General features: G+C 31.1%; 2 protein-coding genes and 1 long non-coding RNA gene across 3 annotated transcripts; 2 read left to right on the top strand and 1 right to left on the bottom strand.

Moving 5' to 3' along the window:
* Nucleotides 1-231: 231 nt before the first annotated feature.
* Nucleotides 232-1,827, top strand: LOC110672951 (uncharacterized). Its single transcript, XR_002498392.2, has 2 exons — nt 232-651; nt 892-1,827. It is a non-coding gene; the product is annotated as an uncharacterized LOC110672951 (long non-coding RNA).
* A 7,915-nt stretch (nt 1,828-9,742) lies between these two features.
* On the top strand, nt 9,743-12,659 carry LOC110672963 (gibberellin 2-beta-dioxygenase 2). The gene is made up of 3 exons (XM_021835918.2): nt 9,743-10,230; nt 11,235-11,565; nt 12,261-12,659. The coding sequence occupies exons 1-3, from the start codon at nt 9,842-9,844 to the stop codon at nt 12,516-12,518; spliced, it is 978 nt and encodes a 325-aa protein (XP_021691610.2). The 5' UTR covers nt 9,743-9,841; the 3' UTR covers nt 12,519-12,659.
* Nucleotides 12,660-13,031: 372 nt separating this feature from the next.
* LOC110672962 (alkaline/neutral invertase A, mitochondrial) lies at nt 13,032-17,376 on the bottom strand. The gene is made up of 6 exons (XM_021835917.2): nt 16,247-17,376; nt 15,346-15,511; nt 15,012-15,223; nt 13,965-14,458; nt 13,785-13,833; nt 13,032-13,692 (listed from the first exon to the last, which is right to left on the bottom strand). The coding sequence occupies exons 1-6, from the start codon at nt 17,048-17,050 to the stop codon at nt 13,366-13,368; spliced, it is 2,052 nt and encodes a 683-aa protein (XP_021691609.2). The 5' UTR covers nt 17,051-17,376; the 3' UTR covers nt 13,032-13,365.
* Between the last annotated feature and the right edge of the window lie 4,856 nt (nt 17,377-22,232).

The raw sequence follows: 22,232 nt of genomic DNA, 5'->3' as shown, positions 1-22,232 counted from the left end.
TTATTTTTATCCGTAGATTTGATGATTTGGTGGTGCAAATCTTTCCCTATAATGAGGAAAAATTTTAAATATAATCATTATATATATAATTGCTATATTATAATAATTGTAAATAAAATGGGAAGAGCTGCTTAATATTGAGGAAATGGTTTGGCTAAGCCAAACGTGCAAGCTCGTGGGAACCACACGAGCACACTGACCAATGCCAACCAACGGAGCAAAAGCTGCCACTTGGACAATCCAGAGGCCATTAAAAGGCCCTCTAATGTTTAAAGAAAAAAGATCAGAAGTGGTACGATATAACATGATGCAGCATACTATACTTTTGGCTTGTTGACTGACCCCCTTTATTTACTGCCCTTTGTATTACCCTCTCACTGGACGGTAGTCTGGGCCGCCCCGTCCGTCAGTCCGTCCCCGCCCGGCAGCTGACGTCACCCACTCCCAGTGTGTTTATTCTTTCTGGGCCTTGGTTCTGTCGCTATCAGCCCACTGCCCCGCCTATAAACCTTTTGCCTTTCCCTCACTTTTTCTCATTGCATTTACTCACTTTCTGCTTCTTCTTCTTCTTCTTCTCTCTCTTTCTCTCTGTGTGCATGGAAGCGATAGAAAAGCTTTCAAAGGTGAAAGTCAGGCTTAAGTTTCTTCAAGGTATGCTTATATATCTCCTTTATGCTAAAAAGTCAAAGGTGCTACTTTCTGCTGGTCTGTTTTATTCTGTATAGGATCTTTGTCTGTGCGAATTCTTTGCCTTCTTATATTACATAAAAAGAAAGAAAAATGAACTTTCTTTCTTTTGTTGTTAATGATGATTAATAACTAATTATATATGTACGTGTTTATTATTCTTCTTGGCTTTAGCTTATATATATGGTAATGATTCACATGCAGGCAATCTTGAATTTAAAATCATGCATAAGAGCATGAACCACGCCACCGTCTGCAACGCTTCAAGTAGTGGATTTTTGGCCGGATTCAAGTTTGATGCTAAAAGTCCCTTTTTAATGGTGGCTTGTTCACGATAATTGGGTGCTATCCTACCTGAGCTTTTTCTATCATTTTTTTTTTGTTTTTAAGCTTCTTGACCTTGTAAGACCTTTTTTTAATCTTATAAGACCCCTTCTTACATCCATTGTAAACTCTAAATCAGAATTTCTTGATTTAGAGTTTCAAATTCATTTTTTGCTGTTTTCACCCAACTCATCTTCTCCTTCCTTGTCTATCCCTCTTGAGCTGTTTGACTAAAAGTAATATATCTATTTTCAAAATCCCCCCAATTAAACAATAATTAGAAGCCTAATGCAAGCCGTGGAGCCTTTGTTATCTTTCTTACTCTATTAAGGTAATCAATTTATATCGTTATTATTTCTGCAGAAGTATGCTGTTGCAGGCATCAGTTCGTTGCTTTATGTGTTGTTGGCTGAGAAGCAAGAGAATAAATATTCTCTCGGATATGTGTAAAGACTAAAGACTTCTCCCCGTGACTGCTTTCTCTTATGTACAAACGTATATATCCACTGTATTATTGGAGAGCTCCTCCCTCTCCCTCTCTCTCTCCTTATCCCTAAGGACTTTTTGTACCAAGAAAGTTGTTAATGAAAAAGCTGATTACCCTACAGTGAGAAGCATTTTTTCCACACCCCATAAATGTCAAGAGAGAGAGGGAGAGAGAGTCTTCTTTTCTTCATATTTTAAATTGATGTTTCTCCTTTCATTGCAAGACAAGTAGAATAATAGTTTGAGAGCTTAATTTGGCAGTTGATATGCCCTAACAGTTGTACCCATTAATTTCTACATATACTAGAGCAATCAGCACTTCAGCAGTCTTCTACTTGGTATACTTACTTTGTGTCCTATAAGCGACAAAAAATTTTTACTTCCTTCCCATTATGGACTTTTGAACTGAAATTTCATGCAGTGATTATATGCAAAACCTCATCCTGTTCATGTGTACCAGTATTAGTCCTGCAAATTTTCTTGTAATATAATGTAATGAATTCTAAATGTTCTTCAAAGTAAAAAGAAATACCCTTTAAGCTACATCAAATTTCATAGCTTATATATATTTTTACCGGCCACCAAGCTTTTAAATGAACCTCTCCATTATCCTGGTCCAATTTAGACTCATCACATAGATGACATATGGATTAGGCAAGAATCCTATCAAGAAAACCATTGGATCCTTATTAGATCAAATAATCACTTGTTAGGGATATGTTAATTCTATCAGTACAATAATTTCATGAAAAATAAATGGAGCCCAACCTGCAAGAATTTTAGGTCGAAAATGATGAGCTTTTGATAATGATGTTAATGATACGAAAAGAGTCAAATTAGGAGGTTAATGATAGATTTACGGACAGCACATGAACATGAAATTGTTCATTAGTCATTCCAGTATCCTTTAATTAATACTTAATCATACTTACTCATGGCAAATTATATATGGACAAATATGTATAAATCACATGAAAAGATAGATTATTCCCTTGTGTCCTGCACTGCAAACCCTGCATGTCTAGCTTTTTCTCTAGAGGTATATTATTCCTCATGAACTTCATCAAATTAAAAGGCACTGGCTTCTTCAAAACACATCTATAATTTGATGATGGAGAAAGCATCTTATGCAAAATTTGAGCTAATCGTTGGCTTCATTTATACATCAATGAAAAAAATTTATCAAATACCAAGGCAAATTAAAGTTTTGGCCCCAATTATTATCTCCTCAGAAATTTTTGGGTAGCAAAAAGTTTTGTAACAAAAAATGATGATGCTCACAAGTGGGCATTGAAAAGCTAAAAGCCTTTTATATAGTATATATTTGTGCATAATTACCTCTCTTTCTTGCATGTGGCAGCATAGGGGGATATGATTTCACTTGTATTTGTTGTGCTTGGTATCACCAACATTAGGGCCCTATTTTTCAAACTTTTTACTATCTTTAGGCAAACAAACTAACATGGGTCACTCATTAGGTTTTTATTTTCTTTTTTTTCTCAAATCATTCCTTTCAAGACCCTTGAAAAGGGCATTCCATGCAAGAGAAAAGTAAAAGGGATTTGACGTATAACCCTTCAATAATTTGCCTTGATGAAAAATTTTGCAGCAATGCTTTTTCATATTTAACAAAAGGAGAGAAGAAAATCAAGAAAATGAAAAACTAAACTGACCCTTCTTTTTTATTTAATGGAGGTTTTGTACATTATATAAAAACTAATAAATTATATGATTAAAAATATTAGCTTTTTTCAATAGTAAATCTCGAAATTTATAAAAAGAAAATTCGAATATGAATTTTTTTTATTTTTAAAAGTGAAAAAAAAACAATTTAATTAAATATACGAAACACATTTTAATTTTTCTTTATATATAAAATTAATTAAGTGATATTCAATTAATAAAATAGTCAAGCTTATCCTATTTTCAGCACACAGATTGCTTTTATTTTCAGCCACCAACCGTGCTTTTCACATGGGTTTTTGAATTTTGCCGTTTTCACCACAGCGATTAACATGTCCTTGCATGGATATTGATGTATGAAAAAATTATTATCTAGACTTAATCTAACATAAATTTAAAATATAAATTTATAATATTTATATATTTAAAAAATAAATTTATTATATATTTTTAATTTTAAATTTATAATAAATTAAATTTAAATAAGAAAAAATTTTAATATAGGAATAGGTTAATTAAAATATGGGAGATGCTTATAACTCCAACCTGCAAAGGAGAAATATGAATCTTGATTTTTTTTTTATCAATTAAATTAAAATTTATTGGTGAGAATCTTGAAACTTTTATAGTGTTTAATTAAGCTAGTTTTCATTTTTCAGTAATCAGCAAAAGATAGGAGGTGCTGAGAACTTCAGCCTCCTTAGGAGAAGGTTGTAGAGGAAGAGAAAAGATTCCTATTGGTATGGGAACTCTGGTTTTTTACAGAAAAGTCTAAAATGATGGAATAATTTTCTTTAACTCCACAGTTTTATGAAAGGATGGTGAAAGTGTTTTTGAATGACAGGTTTTGCTTTTGGTTCTTGATTATTGTCCTTTTCTTCACCTTTTTTTATTTAAAAAAAAAATAAAAGAATTTATTTTAAATTCAAGTTAATATATTTTATTCATAAAAACTTTAAAATAATTAAATTATTTTTAATATTATTTGAGATATATTTTTGTTTTTTAAAAAAATAAACTGAAGTTAGACTCTCAAGCTATCATTTGCTGTGTGCTTAGAAATTTTGATGTTTGCATTATATATTGCTTATGGTTATTGCTTTGTTATTTAGGATTATGGGTAATTATTAATATATATATATATATATATATATATATATATATATATATATATATATATATATATATATATATATATATAAAAGGATAAATATTTTATATACATTAATTAAAATTAAATATATACAACTAAGTAATGAATTTAGATAATGATAATTAAATTTAAAACAAATATAAATAATTTAGAATGAATTTTAATTAAATGTTTGTATTAAAAATATTAATTAAATTAAAATAGAATAATTTTTTGGGTACACTTTATCATCCATACTCTATCTCTGTCTTTAAAATATATTTTTAAAACTATTATCTTAATGTTATTAAAAAAATTAAATTAATAAATTTTGACTAAGTGGCATTAGAATTATTTAAAATTATGAAATATTAAATTCGAATCTCAATTATAGTTAAATAAAAAATAAAAAATAATTAATTTTAAACGATGAATTTTAGCTTATTTTGAAAATTGTGATATATTAACTTCAAGTATCTAAATAGAAAAAAAAAAAAAAAAAAAACAGTTTGAACAAAATATTTAATTATTTTGAAAATTTAAAGATTAAAATATATCAAATTTAATCTTAAACTAATTTTTAATACGCTGTGGTTAATATATGAAATGAGTTATTTCTTTCGACGACATATTAATAGTAATATCAAACGTAGTTCAAAGTAGGCCCAAATCCCACGGGAGACAATTGGGCCAACCACATTAAAGGTCTATCCTCATAAGGGTTCGGCCCATTTCTTGAATTTGCTGAATTTAAATTGTATCAAAAATACTTTTTTTTTTCAGTAAATATTATCTATTTCTTGAATGTTAATTTGTTTAATTAAAATTGAATTAAAACATGGATTTATTGTTGACATACAACTTGGACATTGATGGACACAACAAAATCCTAGTGGGGGCTAAAACATCCTCGCATGATATCGAACCATCTCTTAATTCTAAAAATGAAGCTGGCTCAGATTATATAGGATCACTAAATAAAGCGCCTTTGCTTGCTTCAATGTCACCACAGAAGATGCCAGACTGATGAGAGAACAGAAAGGGTACACTCAAGGAAGAATCCAGTGGTAATCGAAATTTTGCAGGATGATCCAGTTTTTATTTTACCTATGGCAAGCAATGATAAAGTTGATGGAGTGATGAAGCTCCAAGATTTTACCTAGTGCAGACAGTATCTCTTGTTTGATTGCAGCCAAAAAGCGACCTTTTCTTGTAAGTTATTCATTAACGTATGCGTTTGATTTTCTTTCATTAATAGTACCGCTAACTTCAAAGCTGATTTTTCACCAAGGATTTTGCATTACTTGAATGTCAACATTGGCCTACTTGGGATTTTCTGTAGTCCTGCGGTCCCTCCATAGGCTGCCCTTGGCTTTATGTTGCCATCAGTGGTATTGAATAGGCCATTTCATTTACGAGGTGGGATGCATTAGCTACGCATGTGCTGCTGTGATTTTACATGATACATGAAATGCGTATAAAATAAATTCATTTTAATTTGTAGGGGTACCTTCTTTTATCCCATTCCCCATTTTTAGCTTAATCAAGAGTATGTGTACAATCTGTTTATGACTTTACATAAGGGATTTTCATGTGAATGACCTAGATAACAAGATAGCAGTTGTCATGAAATGCGGGATTCCAATTATTATCTCTGCATTTATTTTCATATATAAGTGCATCAACATTCATATGGACTCTATTTAAGTAAGCTTAAAATATAAAATTTAAGAACTTTATTGTTACAAGATTCCATTATGAGTAGATTTTCTATTGAAATGAGAATTGCATAGAGCAATTCTCTCTATTTCTATTACGTGAAGTATTGCAATAGGGTAATATAAGTTGACACCAAATAGGAGAATAGAGTCATATATAAACAAAAAAAAATATAAAAAAAAATTACATTCTTTGACATAATTTCAACGACACAAATAAGAAAAAAAGAGTCATTTCTTTGTAGTTCTATATTGGTATTTTTCTTTAATGTGATTTTCAGTCCTATCAATGTGCTTTCATCAAGTGTTTTATTCTCTAAAATTTGTTTTAAAAATTATCTGTAATTCAGATACATTTAAACTGTGAATTTTATATTTAATTTGTGGATAACATGTGATTAAATATGAACTAACAATATAAAATTGATTATGAGTTAATATGCTTGATCAAATATGATTAGGGCTATATTAATTTTTTTTTAATCTTATAATCTACAGAAAATCCATAAGATAAAGACAGTTGAAAACTTGAAAGATTGGAATCGTATACGCAATCCTAATGCCCAAATTATCTTTTAATAATTTGAGTCATTATTCAATGATAACTTACTTAATTATATTGAAAATGTATTTTATATAATTAATATTAATGAAATGATGTTACCTTTTTAATTATTCTTTATAATTTTTTTCCATTTACTTTGATTAGTTTATTGATTATACCATCATTATCTATGCTAATATAAAGCTGGAAACCTTATGATATTTATCTTATAAAAGTGGAAACAATCGGCCTAGTGTCAACAACTTGTTGATGCCAACTTCTCTCTCTCTCTCTCTCTCTCTCTCTATATATATATATATATATATATATTCCATCAATTTCTATCATTTTTCATATGTTTTAATCTGAAAATGACTTGAAAACTCATGGTAGCTATATTCAAATCATGTATAATTAATGGTCTACTCTAATTCATATCTTAAAAAATAATATCTCATTCCTATATAATTAATCAAGTTCAAATTTGAAAATCACTCACCATATTAATTGTTTTCTCCTTTTAAATTATTATTATTATTATTATGTAATTTCTAAATTTAATATTTTTTTATCTTAAGCTCATGCACCCATATACACCTAAACTCTATATATTACCATTTCTTTCCAAAATCAGAAATTAAATTGATTAATTGATGATTAATTAGTTGATGAATTTTTTTTTTTTTTGTAAAAATAAAATATTAAGCTTAATTGTTTAATCATAGTGGGTTGATAGAATGTCAAAATATGCAGCGTTTGACTTGGCAGCATGAAATTGTCATATGATAGTGTTGTGTATAGAGATGTGATGGAAAAAGAAATATCTCCTAACTTAATTTTATTTAATTATCAAAAAACAAAAAATTGTTATTGCTTAATCACAGGAAAAAACATGTTTATTAAACTAATTTGAAGTGGATAAATCAACCAATGTATAAATGTATTTTGTGTCTTCCAATAATTCTGTGTAGCCACATTTCTGTCTAACCTATAATTCATAGGTTAGACGTTTCAACTGCCAGCAATATAGGATTATAGAAATTTATACACAAATCTATCTATCAAATCAAATCAGTAATATATTTTAAAAATATTATTATTAAAAAAATATTAAATTTAATATACTTTAATTATAAAAATATTAAAATAATAAAATAAATTTAAATAAAGTTTAAAAATAATATTAAAAAAAACTTTTTTTAGCCTCTAACTTCAACCTAAATGGGTTGGGATAAATTTTAACAACTCTTTCTAAACTTATATAACTATAATACTATAATTTTTAATTTAAAAATATAATATAAAATTTTATCAATTTTTAAATTTTATATAATAAAATTCTTTTAACTTCTAATTATTAATTTTCTAATAGACGTTGAGTTAGATAATTTTAACATAACACTTAATCATTATTTCTCTTTTCTCTCTTAAATCATATGTAAATTGAATTATTTTACTTTCTGTAGAAAAAATAATTTTCAATGTGTGAAGTGAATAATTTTACAATTTACATAAAAAAAGAAAGAAAAATAATGATTAAGCTCCACGTTGGATCTATTCATGTCAACATCTAATTGGAAATTCAATAATTGAAAGTTAAAAAAAAATTTATTGTGTAAATTTTAAAAATTGAGTGACTTTATATTACATTTTAAAATTAAAAGATTATAATATTATAACCATATAAATTTATAAATAATTATTAAATTTATCTGGAAGGGTTAGAAACAACTTTTTCTTTCATAAAAGTAGTACCGTATGGAGTGCATGGGAATGTAGCACAAGAAAGCTAGGCTACCACTTTAGGGTTCAACAATCATTTTTATTTCCAAAAGCATATCTATTTCTAGTAGGAGATTAGGTACTCCTAATCTTACTTTAATCAATGAACCTCTATTATTGAATATTGATTACCACTTTAGGAGTGTAGGATTAAGATTTAAGAGAAAGGTTGCCCAATTATTATTGTTTATAATGTTTCTTGCTCCCTCAACTATTGCTAATTGCATCTTTAATTACTGGCTACTTATAGCCTAATTATTTATAAAATTAATTAACAACTTAATTTAAGTGCTCGATGAATTTAATATCAATTATAATTAAGCCCGATCTTACATGAAAATGCATTTAACAATTGTTAGATTCATGCATTTATTATAAATATTTGATTTAAAAATTATAAATCTCATTCTCAAATAAAATAATAAGAAAAAAAGTATTCTCAAAGTCTCTCTTTTTGTAATGTACTTCCATTATTAATTCCCTCGCTAATTAATTAATTAATTCTTTTAAGTATAGCCTTTAGTAGACTGCCGTAAATTATTGTTTCCTAGGTTTTTCTGCCCTCCATTATTGTTTCATTTAATTATAATAAGGATTTAATTAAATCATGATCATGGAATTACGTAATGGAAAATAATTGATAATAACAACAAGCAATGCAATTTCAAATTGGGTGACAATTAATATAGTGAAGAAAATTAAACATAATAGTATTTGTTTTTTTTTTATATTTATTAGGATTTAAATTTATAGTTACATATATATAGATCATGATTATAATATTTATTTATATTTAGAATTATTTAAATATAAATTATAAAAAAGAAAAATGTTAGTGTCATTTTACGAATAATATATTAATCACTTATGATTAAACCTGTGGTCACCCCTATCCTCACTGCCCACCCACTTCAGTCAAAGAAAAGCGAAAAGGGAAAATTACTTAAATGTTCATTTAATTGAATATTTAAATCTTGTAAATAATACATCAAATAATTAATATTAAAAATAAATAAATCATATGTTAAATTTTATATAATATACAACACACATGCAAGTCACGTGGATGAGGGGCTAGCCTAGAAGTAGAACTAGATAACCTCGGCTTCCTTTGGAATTATACATAATATTTGTTAGAAGATATATGTTAATTTAGACTTAATTAAGATTTATTTAATATTATTAAATTATTGTTAATTTTTTTTACATTGTGCAAATATAAAGTAATTAAAAATTATACTTAATATATTTGATTATAAAATATTAAAATTATTTTTTAATAACGTTTAAAATGAAATATTTACTAATTGTACAACAAAGTCTTCGAACAAAATTAGCACTATTAAATTCATTTTCTCTCTCTCTTTTCTCATATATGTATATATATAGACCAAGCATACCCGAAGTTACTGTCCTACAAATCTTTCTTTCTTTCTTTCTGTAAAAACTTTTCGTTCCTCATCTTTCATTTTTCTTGGAGTAGAGATGGTGGTGGCTTCTCCAGCTTCAATTATTGGAAGTGAAAAAATCATAGAGGACATCGAGCTGCCCGTAATAGACGTCTCAATAGGTGACAGATCGGAGTTGTCGAATCTCATCGTTGGAGCTTGTGAGAAGTACGGTTTCTTCAAGGTGATCAACCATAGAGTGTCTAATGAAATCATTTCCAAAATGGAACAAGAAAGTTTGAGCTTCTTTGCTAAGCCTTTCCCTGAAAAGGAACTTGCTGGGCCTGCTAATCCTTTCGGTTATGGCTGCAAAAACATTGGCTTTAACGGTGATATAGGAGAGGTTGAATATCTTGTTCTTAACAGTCATCCTCTCTCCATTTCTCAAAGATCCAAATCCATCTCCAATGACCCCAACAAATTCAGGTACTACCCTTCTTCCTATCTATCAACTTTTACATGGAAATTCATGCATTAATGAAAAGGAGGGTGACTCAATGCACAAAGTATTCCACTTAATAGCTAAATAGGTTAGCTTACTTCCCTTTTTATTCATGCTCGGATAGCGATGAATTCAACCTTACATATTATCTTCTAATCCCATAGCTGGCTAGTGTTCTGTTCCATTTTATTCTTATTCTACTGCTGCACCTGCCTTTTTTTCTTCCAAAAACAACCATTTAAAAGGAGAACAAGGAAAAAAGAGAGAGAGAGAGAGAGAGAGATGATGGAGGTAACACGTGACAAAAAGAAAGTCCTTAGACAATCAAGATCACATAATCTTGTGCTATATGAAAAAAAGAATTTTGTTAAAATTGTAACAGTAATTTATTTTTATTATTAAATAAAAAATTATATAAAATGAGGAGTTAATAAAAATTAAATATATAAATAATTTCATTTATTAAATTAATAAAGAACTGTTTAATATTTATGTGGAGTTGAATACATAAAAAAAAAAATTGATTCTGTATAGAATCCTACGCTCTTGTAACCCGGGAAAATACTAGTCAACTTTCTTCAATAAGCGCGTGTTGGACAAACTATTTTCACTTGCAGGTCAAAATTTCCTAAGAAACACAAGCTAAAGTACAACGACCAACTGTATCACATTGGAGAAAGAAAAAAAGAAAGAAAGATTGACAAGTCATAGAGATATATCATGGACGGTCCAATCAAATCAAAACCATAGTCAGATGTTATAATAATATATATTATTAGTTATTATAGCAAATGAAGCTTTGCTCATTTTATTAATCTAAATTATTTATTTATAATTAATATGAAATTTGAAAAACAAGAAAAAAATGAGTGTTGGGTAACAATCCCAGTCCCGTGCATGTACTGAGGATGTGTACTGATGATGATTGTGTGTGTGTGATGTTTATTATTATAATTATTATTTATTTTTTCTGATAAATATGTGACAGCTCTGCTGTGAGTGGTTACATAGAAGCAGTTAGGGAGGTGGCATGTGAGATACTAGATCTTATGGCAGAGGGGTTGGGGGTCCCAGACACATCAGTGTTTAGCAGGCTGATCAGGGACGTTGATAGCGACTCCATCATCAGGCTCAATCACTACCCACCTTCTTACAGCACCAACAGGGTTGGGTTTGGAGAGCACTCTGACCCTCAGATCCTGACCCTCTTGAGATCCAACGATGTGGGTGGCCTACAGATTTCCTTAAATGATGGTGCATGGGTCCCAGTCTCACCTGATCCCACAGGTTTCTGTGTCAATGTTGGGGATGTGTTGCAGGTTGGTCCATTTGATCTCTCTCTCTCTCTCTCTCTCTCTCAGTGGCAGTAGCATTAGTCAATAGATATATGTATGTCACGGAAATAAAAAGGTGAATTTGATTGATGGGAACTGATCCTAACTGGAGGAATCACTGACACCGCAGAAGCTAAGGATTGGGTTTCTTGATGTCAGTGGGAACCACATTATCAGTTTCTATCCAATTAGAATCAGGAACATGATCAATTGAATGACTAGTTTGTTTCAGAATAAATGGAACCAGAAAGTGCCTCTTCACTTGGGCCTATCTTTCCATTAATGTTTGTGTTTACAAGCTCACTTCACTCGCTTTCATTTTACAGTCACCTAACCAATATCATTTTTGGTGGGTCTCTGCAAATGAAAATGATGATTGGTAGATTAAGCTCATTTTTTTTTTCCTCTTAAAAATCAATGATATGATAATGATATAGAGAATATATGGTGGTCTTTTTTTTGAAAAAAAAAATAATAAAGAAAACAATTCATAGCAATCTTTTCCAAAAGTTCATTTTCAAAATAAAAATGATTCTCGCTTCGAAACTGACTGAAAATGACAGAGATAAGGCCTGTGGTAGGCCATTTTCAAAGACCTTTCTGTTCATCTGCATAAAACTTTCATTCCATTCCTCTTATGTTCTAATAATAATAATCTTCTTCTGTATTCTGTCTTCTAGGCTATGACCAATGGGAGATTTGTGAGTGTGAGGCACAGAGCTGTAACCAACTCTTACAACTCTAGAATGTCAATGGCATATTTTGCTGCACCACCTCTCAACGCCGAGATCGCTGCACTACCGCACATGGTCTCTGCGGCTAGGCCTACCTTGTACAGGCCATTCACTTGGGCTGACTACAAGAAAGCTGCTTATTCTCTACGTCTTGGAGATGCCCGTCTTGATCTATTCAGGAAACAAGGAGTAGAGCTTGCTTAATGGCTTGTGGGTAGTTTCGAGTCTTTGAGAAATATAAAAATATGGAGGGTTTTATGTCTTTTTGTAATCCTCAAGGGGAATTTTGGTTTATATTCCATAATTGCTGCTTATAGAAGGAAATCAAAGGGATTGGAATTCAAATTGGACTTGAATTGATATCGATCAAAATCCAATTAATTAAAAGTAGATTTAAATCAAAACTGATCAAATTGAAATCAAAGAGGAACTAGAATCCGAAATGAAATTAGAAGTTTTATGATTTCAGTTTCGATCCTTCTAAATCAAAATTACCAATTTTGGTGCCATTCGATCAGGTGGCCGCATCTAATTCAGGGGTATGGTTTCAACTTACTTCGAGCCTTCTTCAACCTTTTTTCCTTTTTAATGGTAGATAGATGAGTTGGTAGTTTGAGATCCATTAACCTCAGTTGTTGACGAAACCAAGAACAAAAATTCAACTAGCTCATGTGTTATAAAGATAAAGAAATGGAAGACACCTCCAAGCTAGAGCTATTGAAGAAAATGTATTAAATTCTTGAATTCATCATAAAATTTATCCATGTCCATACAATACGTTAGAGGCTCTCAAAAAACAGAGCCACTAATTGAAATCAGTCATGTCCCTCAATGAATGGTACATATAATTACGCTTCAAAGTGAAGTTTTGCTGTTAGAAGTAACTGGCCATTGCCAAAACCCAAGTGTAATAAGTTGTTCCTTTATCAAATGAAGTCACCTCTGAATATTTTTCCAGTATATGAGTGTTCTTATTTTGCTTTTCTTGTTTTCCCATGCTTCCTATAGTCAAATAGATAGTTAAGGCAGCAGTAGGAAAAAAAGATTTTATTCAGGCTCGATTCTGGGATCTTGAAGCAATGCGTGAACACTTCTTCCGACTGGTTTTGCTAAGTGCACAGACACAAGTCTCGAGAAGATCATAGTCCTCATCCCAGAACAACAATGACGCTTTCTCTGGGTTCTCCAAAAGCTTCTTTGATGTCAGGAAACCAGCAATTGTCCATGTCTGAAAAAGCCGCGATTGTTTGCCTATAAACCTTCCACTACGTGTGTCGTAGTATTCAGGCCACTGATCCAAGGACAACCTCTTCTCAGCCAAATCAACTGCCCTCTGAGCTAATTCAGGTCTCCCCATTTTTACACATGCCAATGTGAACTGGAATGACACGAAATATCTTAGCATTCACAGGTCTGTAACTCAGATCGTCAAGATATATTCAATTAAGTAACAATTTGGAAAATAATTACCTGCCATAGAAGGGTTGGCCAAGATCCTCCATTGTGATAAGACCATGGGCTGCAATAAGATCAGAAGGATTAGTATATGAGAATAATACATTCCCCGAGATCTGCTGTGATGCTAGCCAACATGTTCAGGGGAATATGAGTAAGATCTAATAAAGCATACAGAATATAAAAGAGCCTCACGTATTCTTTGGGTCACTGCCAGTAATTATATGCCATTCTTCATATTCCAAAGCAGGGTAACAAATTTTAAGAGGCATATGAGCCACAAGATCATCCCATTTAGACTCGATCAAATTCAGGATACCCTCATTCTGTTTTATGGTTCCCAAAGAGGAAATAATAGCCCAAAGATTCCCAAGAGTGAAAAACCTAAAATCCATATGAGCAGGTTGTAGATTGCCAATAAGGTAGCCACCTTCTTCAGGAATCCAATCCACTAGCCATGAAGGAATTTGATCTGGATATATATTGAATTTGTTCACTGCATCTGTTGAGTATTCCTCTGTCTTGTAACGATAGATCTCATTAATCTTCTTCATGTCCACCCAATAATACTCTCTGATATGAAAGGAGAGTGCACTAAGTCGGTTATTGACAGCAGCTACCAAATTCTTGGTTCCATCATTGACAATCAGCATCTCACGGGCACAACGCAGAGCCGCATAGAATAAGGCCTAAAAGATCATATAATTAGGCAAATAAAAAATCAATGAGAAAGAGAACCGTGTCAAAATGAAAAGGTAAGGTTAAGGGGGGAAAAAACAGAGAACTAAGCAAGGAATAACAATGGAGCGCACATATACATATATTGAAGAAAGGGAGGGAGGTGGAGAGCGATGATTGATGGGTTCACAGCATCAACAAAGGAAAATAGCTTCAGAAAGTAAGCATCCTTTTTCCACATAATTCTGAAGTGCTAGTGCAGTATCTATTTGTAGCACATGTAAGCAATGAGTACAAAAACACTGTCCAGGAAATATACGAGCAGGTGATGATCAAGTTGAGTAACAAGTTCATAGCATGAACATAACAGCTGGCATACAACTGGTATATTATATACACATGAATAGGAACACTACAAGCAGGTACTGCAAGCTCTTTGAAAACGCTAAATGGCATGTAAAAGGATATCAATTTGCTACCTAGTCCCACTCTGATCCCTACTTTCTAAGACATGTAATAACTGAAGCAAATCTAAAAAGTTGAATTTACTTCTATCCGGCTTACTTGGATTTCAAGAGGATGTCCATGAATGCCCATCCGTCTATCAATCATGCAGGAACCATCAGTGACTAACAGAGTGGGGAACATGTCAAATCCATCAGACAGACATAGATTAAGTATGAGCCTTATGCCTGTCTGGACATCAATTCTCTCTTGCAAAGCATAGTCACTTGTGATCCTTCCATAAGCTCGCAACAGTATTATCCACCACAACCCTGTTGATGGACATATGTTTCAGATTCCAATAATGCTTAAAAAACTGGACAAAGAAACTAGAGCAACATTTGAAAGATTCAGAATTTAAAGCAGTATGAGCATAAAGGACTGCTTAGCATACCAGAATCAACAGGGGCTACACGACCAATGGCTGATTCGCCGAAGTCAGGATCCAAAACTTCTTCAAATGCTCCATCACTTCCATCAAGGGGTGCAGTTCTAACTTTAAAACTTGCTGGCATCAGCCCTTGCCCTGGACTGTAACAGTCCACTGTCTTCTCCCAACTCTAACAAACAAAATAGACGATTATTTATTACAGTTAAAATTTGAAATGACTGCCAGTTTTCACTCCCACCCCCTACAAACGAAATGCAACAGTTAATAGGTTAATTATACAAATAAAGCCATTAAAGATGCATCAACAATATGCTACCCTGCCACATGTGGTAATATCATTTATTATACTTCAACAAGCTAATTTACTAGTAGTGATCAAAAGATTTGCCATACTACAACGTACAAACTATGTGCATTACAGAATAAGTAGTAGTTTCTTATTGCAGGGCAGAAGACAAAATGCAACACTAGAGTTAGATAGGGATTAAGGCTTAGTAGAGCTGAGTTAAATAAATACTGCAATAATGCAGGGCACCAATGGGGGTAAGCAAGAATACACAAAATACAGAGTAAGCAAACATTATGTTCACAAAAATTCTCCCACTGCTTATGTTTCTGAGTAAGGTATGTCAATTAAAACGAACATTACAGAAAGAGCAGCCACGCAGAATCAGAAACATTTCCTGATATTCTCTAGAGCTAGCGGTCTCATCAAGAAAATAGTTACTTTCAAAATTCTATTTTGAACAACAGAACTTCACGTCAGATGCAAAATTGAAGTGCCACTTATTACATGAAGAATGCAATTCAACTAAGTGAACCAACGAACAAAAATTCATCAATATCATATGCTAGAAGGGCACACGAAAGATTAGGAAATGTATAGCATTCAATCATAAATTACCTGCAACTGTAATGTGTAAAGAAGAAAGTTCTTCACGATCTCCGCATCTCCATTAAGCAAAAAAGCGAGTGCAGATGGAACAAAATCACGAATAAATACTTGATCGTAGTTTAGTGGTTGCTTATCAGCAGGATCATTTGCAGCAACAGTGCCCACTGGATTCCCACAATAATTCACAATAGCACCTTGAAGAAACTTCCAGGCCTCCTTTTCAATCTCAGACACCTCTCTCTCAACCTTAGAAGCTGTCTCATTCAAACCCTTCAAATAGTCTATGTTCACATTTGTCCCATTAATCTCTATCCTACTAGACTTATGTTCTTCTTTGACTACATCATTTCCTGTTTCAATTTTTTGTATCATTAGAGGATTCACATTCAAGCCTCCTTGAATGTAAATGTTCTCAAATCCCTTCTCATTAATGTGAGACTCTACTGATATCGAATGGTTCCTAATATCAGACGATACCTTGGGAATTACTAAAACACCCCTTATATGATCCATATCTACATGAGATGTAAAAACCTTGGATTGACCCCAGCTCGAATCGGAGACATTAAAAGCTCTACGATTCAAATTAACCACAGACTTGTTACCTATGATTCTGGACCTATTATTGACACTATGGCAGTGGAATCTACGGTGATGGGCTGATTTGGATAGTGATTTCGACAAATTGTTATGGATGACAGGATTATTTAACTTTGGGACAGAAAACCCAAAAAGGGAAGAACTTTTGTATCCAATTACGATTCCACAGCAGGGTTTCATGGTTGAGATTCCAATACAACTGCTAGTGCTCATTCTTGATATGTATAAAGGAAAAACTGAAGTAAAGACGCAACTTTTAACAATATATCTACACAGGGTTATTGCTATACAAACTCAACTACCTCTGCTGGCCTTGAAAAATGAATAGAACCAGAGAGTATATAAATTATGCTTAATCACTATATAGAACAAGAAATAAAACCAAGAGATTATGTATGTATAGAACTAGAAATGGAGAAAATAATTAAAATTTAAAATGTTTGTTGCTTACAGTTGAAGAGAGACGTTGAAGAACAGCTTTGAATGTGTCTGAAGATTGGTAGATTTTGTAAGAGGTGCCCCAAATGACCATTTTATACACGAGGAAAGGAAAGCTCTTGGATGCTGAGACTTTTGGGTTGGAATTTGAACAATGAAAATTCTATGGAACCGTAGTTACGATATTGCCCCTGCACTCTCCTTGGCGATTGGTATTTTTGTGGCTTCGAATTGTTCTCTGTGGTCCCCGATGGCCGGCGCATGCCTCATCAAAATTCTTTGCATTGTGTTACGTTGCGTTTGGGTAAAGGGAAAACAGGAGAGCAAACAAAAATTTTGAGAAAAAAAAAATTTTTTGAGGAATATATTCTTAAAGAATTAAAATTAAAAAGTTAATAAAAGGTTAATTTAGGGAATGCAAGTGATTGATTGTTGATATTTTGCTGGCTTTTTTTTTTATGAATATTCATTGTTGATCATAATAGTTAATTGATTCTGTCAAGAATAAGAAAGGAAGAGAATTACTCGTTTTGTTTATGATAAGCATGACAAGAACGAGAAAAAGAAAGTGGAAATATTTCCTAAAAATAAAAATAAAAGAGAGATAATAAAAGGGTAATTTGGGAAGTGGAAGAAAAGAAAGGCGTGTTGAAAAAGGGCATTTGAAATATGGTTGTATAAGGGGTAAAATCGTCTCACAAAAGGTGTTGTTTGTATCCACGAAAGTATCAGAAATGTCGGTTCTGAGACAAAAGTCACAAAAAAAAATGTGCGTGAATGAAGAAAGCTGCAACTCCTTTTTTTTTTTTTAATTAAATTTTAAATTTTGAATTTTCACTATTATTCGATAATAATTAAATCAAATTTAATTAATTTCATAAAATAATATTTAATTAGTTAAAAATTCAGTTAAATTCAATCTGTTTAATTAAATGTATACTTTTAATAATTAATGATAAATTTAATAAGAGTAAGATATTTTCACTTTTATTGTTTGACAATTTATCATATTACTTATAAATAAATATTCTCGTATTTTGATGATAAATATTTTTATTTTAAACTTGAATGATTTATTTAATTATTTTATTAATTTGTTTTTCTGACAATTATTAATTTATTATTTTATATAAAATTAATTTTGAGTGTAAATGCCATCGTATCCTAGGAGTTGGGGATATTTTTCAACTTTTCCAGATAGATATTTACATTTCTCTTTCCAATTCCAAGTTGTCCTGAGAAGGATTGAAAATTATGCTTGATATGTCTTTAATAATTTTTATTTAAAATATTATTTCTTATACAATTAAAAAATAATTTTTAAAAAATATTTATTCATTTTATAATTAAAATTAATTGCATTTAATATTAAATTAAATGTTAATATCATTAAATTAACATATTTTTGACAGTAGTTATAATAATAATAATAATATAAAATATAAAAAGAAAAAAAAATGGCGATTTTTGATGGGATTGTTCACATTCAGAGATTTTTGCAAATTGCAAATACTCCGTTGAGGTCAATTCACTGTCCACCGTCTGAATGATTTATTGGGCTCTGAATAACGCTATGTGGGTTGGGCTTCAAAGGACTCTACCAAGATAGTCCTCTTTACTTTTATTCTTTATTTTACCGATTCTCTGCTAGAACAAGCCCAAAACTGTTCCAATAAACATTGGATTTGGACCTAATTAATATACCAATTAAAGCTTGATACTCTTTGAAAAAGAAAAAAAAAATCCCACATCGTTGATTATGAATAATTTATTAGCTTATCTTTGACAAAATGCAACCCATCAACCTATAATTTTAAAGGGTAAGTAGTCATTAATGAAGCCACAAATTTCCATGTTGAACAGCATCTTCAATTGCATAAGCAATGACTCTATTTTTGCGCCCAATCCACAACACTATATCTTCCAGAACATAGATTATTTAGTTGTGCTTATTGACTTACATGTTTTATGAGGGATTGATTGTAATCTTAGAGTCATGGTCAAAGATCAGTATTCAATTTGTTTATTAACAAGAACAAGAACTATCTAATTCTGATTCTAATTCTAATTCTAACGTTTACCATCCAATAAAAATCTCCAACTTTCACATTCCTTTTTCTTTAAAATATTGAGTGCTTACTCATCCACTGCCGACTAATCAACAGGACCATTGGCCTTTCTTGCTGGATTTTGGATTCTTTCTTTAATGCCCCTTCTAGTTCAGCTGACTTTTCCAAGCTTTCTCCCTTTCTTCTTATCTGAGTTTTTCTTACATAGTTATTTTTAATGGTATAATTTGTGAAAACTCAAGTTGGGCAAAACGCACGTTTACAAATAATTATTGCCCTAATATTTGATTTTTGGATACTGACAAAGCAGTATTCATCTATATAATATGAGTATTAAAATAGTTCTTAGCTTATTATTGGATTAGTAATCTACAAATTCAGTGTTTATTTTTTGATACTAAAGACCAAGAGTTTGAATTCTAATATTTTAAATATTTTCTTTGCACAAAAAAGAAAAAATGTTAGCTAACCCTTCGATTAATAAATATATAATTAAAAAAAAAATAGTAGTATAGATTCATTAATTCAAAAGGCACTAAGACCGAACTAGAGTTATAAAAAAAAATGTCGAACTACAAAGTTGTTTTCAATTCTAATTTTATTTGTGGTTCAAATTTAATTTCAAAATAAATCGATTCAATTAACAAAACACGACAATATATAATTGCCACATGTTTTCTCACATGTGATTTTGGCACTATTATCATACGAAAAAGATATAGATAATGTTACATTATTATTTCCATTTATCGATATTTTGTAAAACGAAGGCCTGTATGATCTCTTGCATGTAAGACTATGAAAATTTGTTTCCATTTAAAGTTAATATCAATAAATTAATGTATTTCTATTATATTACATAAATTTTTGTGTTGCCGTAATCAATCAATATAACATAATTTTTTACGTAATATTAAATTTATATTTCAATTAATACTTTCTAATTAATATGTTTAAGAAACAAACATATACAAGTGATATGTGTGATTGTGAAGTTTTCCGCAGATGGGATAAGCATGAAACAATAAAGCATATGATATTTCTTATAGTGGAAAGCCAACAGGAGCATTTACTTTATTTGTTCCGGGTAGGAAAAATATTCTATCCATTTCTGTTGTTAATGACTTGGCTAGAATTTGAAAGGGATGACCAAATTAAATGCTTTTGTTAGCCACCTGAATTACTTGCCAGTGGATTGGTTGCAAAATGGCCACCTTCGATCGCTTTCATTACAAACCCTAACGCAAGTGATATATGAATGGAGATCAACGAAAACGAAATATATGGTGCTTGTTAAGAGATAGGTTCAGACTGCACCATAGATTTTACCATTTCTGTCTATTTTGAGAGGTTAATATGAGAGTTTAACGCACACCATGCATGTAGGGAGGCTATTATTTTCTGTTAATTACCATATGGTCGTCAAGCAAATATGATTGTGTGGCTCTAATTCTTCTCTAATGGAGGAAAAGAAGGAAAGCTTGTGTCTAAAGAATTTGCGAGATGGCTATTTTTCAAGAAAAATTAGGAGTTAGCTTCCTTTATGGTTTAAGTTTTATTCGAAATAATTTAATTTTTCGTTATATATTGAATAAGGTGTTTTTTTTTTTTTTAACGTATGGCATTTTAAGGGAAACATATTACATTTGATAAATATTCAAGAAATATTCGTATTTTTGCAAAAGAAAATGAGCAAGAATAGTGACATGTTACTGATGGAACATAAGTAAATGATGAAAAATTAAGGATATGCACAGTATATAAAAGCTCAAACAAAGTACCAATACAAGGTATAAAGTCCCTAAAGCGTAGCTTTTCAAACATCATCAACAGGATCATCATGACAATAACAACCAGTTCCTTCTCAAATTTCTTTCTTAATTTTCTGTAATGAAATTAATGATTGTAAATTTCGATTCGTTTATATGATTATAAAAAAATATATATATAATTTATTTTAATTTATATAAATTTTAAAATTATTTAGAGTTAAATTTAAATAATTTACAAAAAATTAATAATTAACCCAATAACCTATTGGATATGATCGAATTAATCATCAAAATCCGTTAGATCCAATCCCTTTGCCAACTTTGTAACCATATGAAATGATATATATATATATATATATATATATATATATATATATATAGCATCAGATGCAGATGCCCAGGTCGGATAAATAAGGGCCCCACTTTTTGACTGGGAAGTCTTTGAAGAGGGTCCACTAGAAAGAAGATTACTCTTTGAAATTTTTAGGAAATCAAACGTGGAGGAAAGATTAGGTCCTTGCAGGCAGCGTTATCATGGTGTCCAGTTGTACATTCTTCTCGTATCTCTCTTCTTGCGTTCAAAGCCCCCACTCTTCTTTCAATTAATACATAAATTCTTAATCCATAGAAATGTGAAATGCTTACATTGTTTCAATGGAGTTCATAATTAGTCAAAATAGCAATTTATATAATTAAAAATAAATAAATAAATAATATGGGTGTATTGTTTACATACAATGTAAGGTCATACGTGGAATTGTAGGGGACGGCTGTTTCAATAGTTGCGGCTGTCAGTGCTTCAGCCCAGGAAGCCCAACGTAGCCACACCTAAAAATTAAAATTAACAATATCCTCTTTTTTTTCAACACGTGGCACGCTCTCAACACTTCACCCACTTTGGGACCATTTGATGCCTTGTCTAGCTTTCTTTCCCTTATTGCACGCGCCTACCAAGATTCCCCGCCGCCATACCCCTCTCCCTCTCTCGCACTATTTTTATCACGTTTTCGCCCTTACTTACCCTTTATTCATGTCGCACTTGCTAACCCCCACTCCCATCATTTTCCCACCTTTGTTTCTTACCCAAGGGCAAAATCGTCATAAAAATTTCATCGG

This window comes from Hevea brasiliensis, chromosome 4 (assembly GCF_030052815.1).
Source record: "Hevea brasiliensis isolate MT/VB/25A 57/8 chromosome 4, ASM3005281v1, whole genome shotgun sequence".
NCBI lineage: Eukaryota > Viridiplantae > Streptophyta > Magnoliopsida > Malpighiales > Euphorbiaceae > Hevea > Hevea brasiliensis.
Note: the sequence above shows the minus strand (reverse complement) of the source record. Positions and strands in the feature narration are given on the sequence as shown.